Source organism: Octopus bimaculoides, chromosome 15 (genome assembly GCF_001194135.2).
Source record: "Octopus bimaculoides isolate UCB-OBI-ISO-001 chromosome 15, ASM119413v2, whole genome shotgun sequence".
NCBI classification, from domain to species: Eukaryota; Metazoa; Mollusca; class Cephalopoda; order Octopoda; family Octopodidae; genus Octopus; species Octopus bimaculoides.
Genome location: NC_068995.1, coordinates 44521285 through 44530518, shown reverse-complemented (window position 1 = coordinate 44530518; position 9234 = coordinate 44521285). Strand labels below are relative to the sequence as shown.

The following is a 9234-nucleotide window of genomic DNA, read 5'->3' as shown; positions in this document are numbered from 1 at the left end:
TATATATATATATATATATATATATATATATATATATATGTATGTATAAAATCCAGACTGACTGGGGAAGATTATATAATATATATATATAAACCAGACTGATTGAGAAATATTATATAATATATATATCCCGAATGTTGACGTTACTTCAATGTAACAGCAATAGCTATTATAATTCCAGCCCACCTGAGTCGTTGGACGTTATTACAGTATGACCAACATATGTATTACCTGTCCAAGTTCACTCAATAAGTCTGGATTCAGGAATTACGAAGAATTAACTTAGAAAACGCTAGTTAGATCAAATAAAAAGACGATTCTTTAATGTACACTAAATGTCAATACAAGACAAAGCCATTATCAGTAGATGGAGAAAATTATCATAATCTCATCTCCCTCACCTGTCAGAATATACCAAAAAGCGATATCTCGTCTCTTTATGGTTCCAACAACATTGAAGCTAGTTTAATATAACACCAAAAAAGAGGCGATGGGAGGGGGGTAATCGGCAGGTGGATATTGTATAACAATTTTTCTAATTCAGCTTTTTTTATAAAGGAAGAAAGAGAAAATGACAATATAAAACCGTGATGCCAATTAAGAGTTTTTATTGAATTTAAGTGTCCATAATATTCTTATCGTAACTCATAGAATAACACTGGGTGTTAATTAATATGGATTAAATAGGAAGCTTAGATATACTTCGTCTGTGCGCGAATAATATATACGTGTGTGTGTGTGTGTGTGTGTGTGTGTGTGTGCATGTCAATGGAAGATGTGCCAAAATGTTTAAAGGTACAAACATCCACCGTCTACAGAAATAGCAGCCAAATCAGCCTCAAAATACACCCTATTATTTTAAAATAGGACACATCGGTCAATGTAAGCGCACGCACACATTATATATATATAAAATGTAAGAATAAAATCTTTATAAGAATTTATCAAGTAGTCAGTGTGAATATATATATATATATATATATATATATATATATATATATATATATATATATATATAATGGGATGGTCATGACAGGAATGGCTTTAGTTGAATCAAGGCTGACTTGGAAGTACACAACACCAACGTGAGTATGATTCATCCAAACAGACATGATAAACTCATAAAAATGTTCCCATTCAGTGACTTGACACGAAAACATGCCAACCCACACAGCCACATGCTCCACATGCACACAATAAACAAGTTTCAAATTTTAGCACAAGGCAAGCAGGTTTGGGGAGGGGCGAAGTTGATAAAATCAACTCCAATTTTCAACTGGTACTAATTTTATCGCCCTCAAAAGGATGAAAATTAAAATCAACCACAGCATAATAAATAATGCCATCATACACATTGGCTGGCTTTCATTTAATTTAGGCTTTTGTACAAAAACAAATAGTGCCCCAGTATGGTTACAGTCCAAGCCAATAGCAATTACACTGTGGTCCGTCTTTAAAAGAAGATTCCTAAATAAATGTGAAAGAAAATTCTGTCAGATAATCTGATAAATTCTTGATAAACAATGTTAGCGAGAATGGTAAAATGGTTTAGAAAGGAAAAGATTAGGCTGGGCAATCATTATTATTACGACATAGTTTGGAAAATTATAGAGAAATAAACAGAAATGAATGTAAACAGTCGCTGTCATTCTCACCAATTTTACAGACATTGGACAACGAAGTACAGCGTGTGTGTGTGTGTGTGTATGTGTGAAGGAGAGAATTGTTAAACCTTGGAAAGGATTGATTCCTTACAACATATTAAAACTATATTATATACACCTATGTGTATGTGTATACATACACATACATACATGCATACAGGGTGCACATAAATTACCTTTACAACTTCCACGACGGTATCTATTTAAAGTTGAGATCCATCAATCAACTTCTATGAAGTGTTCTGATGGCTTTAATAAAACTTTATTTCCTTGCCTATGTTTTGAAATAAGCTGCTGAATTATCCATATTTTTCATTATCTTTTTCTGAACGTTTCAAATTGTAAATGTTAACTAATGGGACTATATATATATATATATATATATATATATATATATTAGGGATAAAATCCAAAATTACAGGTAAAAACTCAATTAAAATCAATTTATTAAAAGTTAAAATTAAATTAAGTTTCACAGTATAAAATATATAAATATATAGTATTAGGGAAAAGATGAGATCATGTACCTTGGTTCTTTCCCCTAATACTATATATTTATATACACACACAGGTACATATATATGTGCGTATGAGTTTCAATATGCGAGTGTAAGGGCCTATATAACATCAGTGGTGCTCAACCAGGGTACATATGACCCTTGGCGGGTCGGGGTCCACATAAGATTTTGCTGTTAAAATTTCTACAATAATATGGTTGTACGCTTCTACAATACACAAAATATTTTGACAACCTTTTTTTTTTTTTTTTACAATTCCTAATATTTAATTATAAAAATAGGGATTATTTAAATGGGGTAAAGTGGTGGGGGCCCACCTGAGTAAAATAGGAATCAGAAAGGGTTCATAGGTAAAGATTTAAGAAAAAAATTTTAAATGGTTGAGAACCACTGATAGACACGAAGCTATGTCTGTATTGTATGTGCGTGTAGCAAATAATCCTTTGAAATAAAAGAAGCATCACCAAGAGAAGAAAAATGTTGTTTACATGAAGAATGAGAAGAAAGAACAAATATATGATAAAAGATATAACAGAAGAATATATATATATATATTAAAATAGCCATTCTGAATAATAGTGATATATAATAATAACAGATTTATGATTATAAATGGTGCTGTCGAATGAAGTGGAATCATAATAATAATAACTTACCCAAAACAACAAACAGAGAATCAATACACAGCACTTGGACATTTTAGTGCTTAAAGACATTCTTCAACTGGCGAAAAGTCAGCAATGAAATAATAAGTAATGGTCAGACAGTAGCAGTACTAGTAGTAGTACTACTACTAGATAGATGTTAGTGCTTATTATATGGAGAGATAGATAGAGAGAGAGAGGATGAAATAATCGATGACAATGTCTGATGATCAGAAAAGGAATGAAACGATTTTCGCCAGACTTTTGTGACGTTCTTATACTCACGTGACAACTACATTGCTTCACGATCTTCTCCGGAAACAAAGATTTCGTCGTTTCTATCGAATTTTTAGAAAAAATCAGTATTATTATTATTATTGGTATTAGTTAACTAACTAAAATAAAGATATTTCATCAAAATTAAATAATGTGCTAAAAAAAACAAAAAACAAAATCACGGCCCTAGCTAACCTAAATATCATTCCCATGATGCATTAGGTCTATCTTTCCCGTTCGGCCATATTCTTCTATCAGACATCATTCGTCTCTCCAAGATGTTAGCTGCACGGGTTACTGCCACTCTAGCCAGGAATATTCCAAGGGCAGCCACTAAGGTATGGATGCAATAAATACTTAACAATTATTTTAACATTACCTTTTAATAATATTCAATTTAGCGTTGGTAAAGACAATATAAACCGGTAATATGTCGGTCTGAAAAGCCAGTTCCACCAAATCCGTTTTTTCGTGGCTTAATCATCATTTATTTCTTTATAAAGCCTCCGCATTTTACAATTACTCATTTATTTCTACATCAGTCTTCTCATTGCTTATAGCTCCTTCTTTAAGCTTAAACTTGTAAAATTTCCATCACATCCACTCCCCTTTTATTAATGATTTTCTTATGGAGGCTATTCGTCCTCTTTTTAACCTTGCATGAAGGTCAGGGTGGAAAAATTAAACAATCAACCTTTTATTTTAATAAATACATAACATTTACGTGTGCATAAATAAATACTTGCTTTTATTGAAGTGGAATTACATTTATGCAATTATCAATATAAAAATCTTCCTTACATCGAACTCCCATCATATATGTTCCTTCGCCATGTGCGTGTATAATTAATTTACATCGTTATGTAGATAAATGCATAATATAAAATACCTCTGGAAGATGCCAACATTCGATATTCTATAATTCTATTCTGCTGCCTTTATTGAAGCAACAGCAGAAGTTTAACTCGAAGCACTTCGATCTGAAGGAGGCTGTGCTTTAGTGTAAAATTTGAAATCGTGGATAAAGTGTTATATTTATCTACTGTATTATTATAATAAATATATTCCCTCGAAACAAGGTGAGTACTTTAATTTGTACTCATGAAACCGCTTAAAAAAAAGTTTCCATCTATCTACAACCCAAGAAATGTATCCATTATCTAAGACATTGCTGTGTCATTCAAACTTGTCCTCGTTTTTTTAACATTCATTTGAAGAAGACGGGCACACGATTAGGTGAAAAGCGCTTTATATGATTTATAAAACGTGACATTAATAAAAATCTGCAAATGTACAACCATCCAGATTTCTGAGTACCTTAATTTTTTTCTATAATATAATTCCTGTACATCACCTCCAAACCTTCCAATATATATATAAGTACTAATAACATTAGTAACTTGGTGGCAGTTGTACCGCCTGCAGATCGAAACCACATTACAGATTCTGTCTTTATATCTGCATACATTATACGATGCCTGGCTGCCCCTGATCAAGCATACGATCAAAACATTCTAAACGTGACCTTCACTTTTTTTTTTTTTTTTAATTCTATTTTTCGGGTATAGTTTATCTAATGTGTCTTCTCCTTGGAATGCTATGTTATGTGGTGTGAGCTTTTCTGATATTTATAGCAGATCGAGTTTATCACGTACGGCCTTTCCTCCTCGTTGTTATGACCGGCAACGTTGTCAGCGTGGATGGATGCTTGGTTGCTTGCTACTGCAGTCAGATATTTTTCTTTATTAGACATGTTGATCCGTCAACATTGACATGGAGATAGCTGTGGCGTTCATGCATATGCCAAGGGCATTTTTGTGTTTCAGGGTTAATTATAAATGAGGGTTTACTCAGATTTAATAATCTAACGTGATGTACTACAACAAATCTGTGGTTCCTTATACTCGTAACTTTGACGAGTATTTAAGACATATCGTATATGTCTTACTACTACCAAGGTGACCATTATGTCACCTTGGGATTATATGTAAACGTCCCCAATTTCTCAGTCATTTGATCCCCAAAAGACTGACCACTAACTGAACAACTGTTTGACCTTGCTACTTTTCAAATATCACTATTGTAAATATTTATCTTACTGGTGTTGATTGCTTTCTTAGTCATTTTACAAATCAGAATATATTTAATAACGAGCAGAGTTTGCTCCCAGGTCGTTGAATCTGCAAACTAAAGTTACTAATGTCCTTGACAGCATGAACATCACAACATACACCCCAGTTTTATGCTGAATATTGTTTCAATTTACACAACGTATATATTTTCCCATGTTTGTAGGTGTTTGGTGAGTGTCAAGTACTTCTCTCTCTGTTGTTCTATCGTTTAAAGGTCACTTTAACCTTTGTATATTTCTGATAAAACAACAGTTATACGATACAGTGCGGTAATTCACCTGAATCTATACACAATGAAGGTGTTGCTAAAACATTAATTCAATATTTTGACTGTTTGCTACAAGGGGAGTGTATATTGATGTTACAGGCAAGATCCTTCTATATGCATAAAATCAGTGTTTGTTTTCAATTCGATTGGTAGAGAGGTGGACAAGATACTTTGCTATATTCATTTAAATTACTTCACATTCTGAGTTCAAATCCCCATCAAGATTGACTTTGGTACATTTTAATTGATTCTAAAAAAGTGAAAGGCAATTAAATTCGGAGTCAATATACTCAACTGTACTCTGGCACCAAAATGTTTAATCTTTCATTTAATCCATGCCATTATTAATGTTGTCTTAAACAATTGTTCCTCTTTATGTTCTTTTTCTTTGATGCTGTCATGCGTTGGAGGGATACATTATTAATGTATTGTTTTACAGCCAAATGTCCTTCCTAGCATTGACCCTTGTTTTTAAAGTAAGAGTTCTCTTATTCCGTATCATAGAGTGAACAAACAATTTATTATCAGTACAAGTACAAATAACATCACCAGTTAAACATCATGACTTTCAAATAAACAGTCACAGATGTAAACACATACATGCAGACAGCATTTATACATATTCAACTAGCTTCTTTTTGGTTTCCAAATTCTCTCACTTTGCTGTGCATTGGGTGGGACTCAACCAAAATCATGTTATATAAAATGTTAGAATGTTTTTTGTTTCTAGTTTTTGTAATACATTGATTGAATTTGTTCATCCTTGTAGGTCTGCACCAATGCCCTTGGAGCTGGCACTATTGCGATCAGGAAATTCTCTGCCACCACACCCTCTAGGGCTGCTGGTAAGTGTTAATAACCCCTTGACCTATGCCAAAAGGAGTTGGTCCTTTCTTGATGATGGTTTATGTTATAGGGTAGTCGTGGACAAATTGTATCCCACAAGACTTTCTGAATGGTACACCTAACAATAAATTACCTTGAGTTTTTTTTTAATAATGCAATCCACCTGATGAGGGACCAGCCTACTCCTCAGGGGAGGTTGCCCATGTCTTACATGGGTATGGTTAATTAAGCCAAACATGGCATCACAGGATGTATAGCTACAACCCTGTGAATGCTGGAGGTTGATAAAGTATTGTGAAAATAATTATCTAAAGATATATTGAAGACATGGCTATGAGATTTAAAGTCCTTCATAATGGAACTAATTACTTTGGTCACAGAATTATGCAGGATTCTGTTGGTAAGGATAATGATTTACTCTCATATTTAAGGTGCTGACTGTTAACTCAAAAGTAATATTTTGATGAATTCAAACTGCTTAATCTTCCAATTTTGGATTTATCCTTTGAATGTCAGATTAAAGGCATTGATCCATTGCAACCCTGCAGCATTATGACATCCTTTTCCCTAAACTTTTGTGGGAAATGTTCATATTTTAGCAGTCATCGGAGCTTGAAGTCTGTCTTTGTTTTATTATTAATCTGTCAGGTGATTAGTGGCAAGTCAAAAAATAGACATGAAGGTGTCCATGTAGGAATGCTGTTGGAAGTGTTCTATTTCTAACCCTCTTCATGTCACTGGAATCTATTTCTGCTTCAGTGCTACATATTGCAAAAAAAAATTTCGTTTGAAAATTCAGGAATGTTTCATGTAAAATAGAAGTGTCTGGTAATTAAATACATAGTTATGGTGATGGGCTGGCAGAATCATTAGCGTTGGGGGTGGAGAGAGAATGTTTTGCAGTATTTCTTCCAGCTTTTTACATCTGGAGTTCAAATCCTGTCAAGGTCAACTTAGCCTTTTATCTGTCCATGGTTGATAAAAACAGTCTAGTACTGGGATCATTGTCATGTTCTGCTCCTCTCAAAATTGTTAGCTTTGTGGCTAAATCAGAAAATATTATTAACCCTTCAGTGTTTAAACCACCCATGTCTTGCTGAAATATTTTGTGCCTTTTATGTTACAACTGGTCAGGTCAGGTCTCTTACACCTGTCCTCAAATGTCATTCTGAAAATGAATAATCTCATCATCAAAATCTGAAAGCTACAAGATGATACATGATTAATTCAAAACTATGAATAAATAAGCATTACATTTGACAATAATCTGAATACTAATGGTTTAAATATTTGGTAATGCTACTTTAGTCTCATCTAGCCAACTTGAACTCACTCATTTCATCAACATAATTCAATTAAAATATTTTTCATTATTCATTAGACCCATTACATTATTTTTTTTTTTTTTTACATTCTGCTGATAATTTCTATTGAAATGTTTCATTCACTGGTGGTGTGTCTAATTCGTTATAGGTGCTGAGGTCTCTTCAATCCTTGAAGAGAGAATCCTTGGTCAATCTGCCAAAGCAGACCTTGAAGAAACTGGCAAAGTCTTATCAATTGGTGATGGTATCGCCCGTGTCTATGGACTGAAGAATATCCAGGCTGAGGAGATGGTAGAGTTCTCCAGTGGCCTTAAGGTATATTTCCATTTCTATTATTATTGATGATGATTTTGTGGGGGGGAACAAAGGAATCACTCGTATCCAGTCTGTAAACCATAGAGGCTTGGATGCTTGTTAGGACTAGATGTACCAGTAATATAATAAGGAATACCTATCAGTTATTTTACTTGTTTCAGTCATTTTTTTTTTTTTAACAGTTTTAAAATGTTTGAGTCTCCATTAATGTTTACTATATTTCTGTCTAAATATGATATTCCGCATATTTATACTACATAAAAATATGTAGGCCAAATAGCTTTGTTATTCCATCACTAATTGTATTTAATTGGTGAGATCCATCTCGTATACGAAGTTAGTATTTTCCTGATGTGTTATGGCTCCAGAGAGCTAAAATATTTGCTGCCAGAGCTTAGATTTTATCTTACCCCCTTGCTTCAGTTATTCCTCTCAGTGAACTTAAAATTTAATATCTCAGACCCTCTTCAACCGAATTATAGTACCAAGCTCTAATTGTGGAAGGGGGTAGACCCATGAAGATGTGGGACAAAGTTGTGTGACCGGATCTTCAGATGCTGGGCCTCACTAAGGAAATGACAAAGAACTGAGAGATGTGGCAATTTGTTGTACTTGATAAGACACATCAAGCTAAATAAAATCACTGTCTACCACACATACAAGCTTGTCCTCTCAGGTGCCAGTGCTACTTAAAAGGCACCTAACACACTGTTAAGTGGCTGGCATTAAGAAGGGCAGCCAGCCATAGAAACCATTCCACAACAGACAGTCGAAGTGTGGACAGCTCCATGTCAAACCGTCCAGCCCATGCCAGCATGGAAAGCGGATGGTAAACAATAATGAAGATTATCCAATGTTAACTAGACAGTAAAATAAGTGAATGAGTTTTCTCCTAATTATCTTAAATGTCATTAATTAGCCATGAAACAGAATTGTGATAAATAATTTCTCTTTTAACTTTTTGTTTTTAAATTTGATTTAGGGTATGGCTCTTAACTTGGAACCTGATAACGTTGGTGTTGTCGTCTTTGGTAACGACAAACTGATTAAAGAAGGTGACATTGTGAAAAGAACTGGAGCCATTGTCGATGTTCCTGTTGGACCAGAGCTTCTTAGTCGTGTTGTTGATGCTTTGGGTAACGTCATTGATGGAAAGGTCAGTGTCTCATTTATTTTCTATTTGATATACAGTAATCACTCACCATATTACGATTCACCTATTGCGCAGATTTTTCTGGGTAATATA

At 33.8% G+C, this 9234-nt stretch overlaps 2 protein-coding genes across 2 annotated transcripts in view; one reads left to right on the top strand and one right to left on the bottom strand.

Moving 5' to 3' along the window:
* The window catches only part of LOC106878523 (tetraspanin-36), a 43453-nt gene extending 40328 nt beyond the window's left edge, over positions 1-3125 (bottom strand). Inside the window, exon 1 of the mRNA XM_014927763.2 lies at positions 2839-3125. Within this exon, the coding sequence (XP_014783249.1) occupies positions 2839-2898 (60 nt within the window). The 5' untranslated portion in view covers positions 2899-3125. The remainder of the gene's footprint in view (positions 1-2838) is intronic.
* Positions 3126-3301: 176 nt separating this feature from the next.
* Positions 3302-9234, top strand: part of LOC106878498 (ATP synthase subunit alpha, mitochondrial) — a 9164-nt gene continuing 3231 nt past the window's right edge. Inside the window, exons 1-4 of the mRNA XM_014927726.2 lie at positions 3302-3440; positions 6272-6347; positions 7822-7988; positions 8971-9144. Of these exons, the coding sequence (XP_014783212.1) occupies positions 3381-3440; positions 6272-6347; positions 7822-7988; positions 8971-9144 (477 nt within the window). The 5' untranslated portion in view covers positions 3302-3380. The remainder of the gene's footprint in view (positions 3441-6271; positions 6348-7821; positions 7989-8970; positions 9145-9234) is intronic.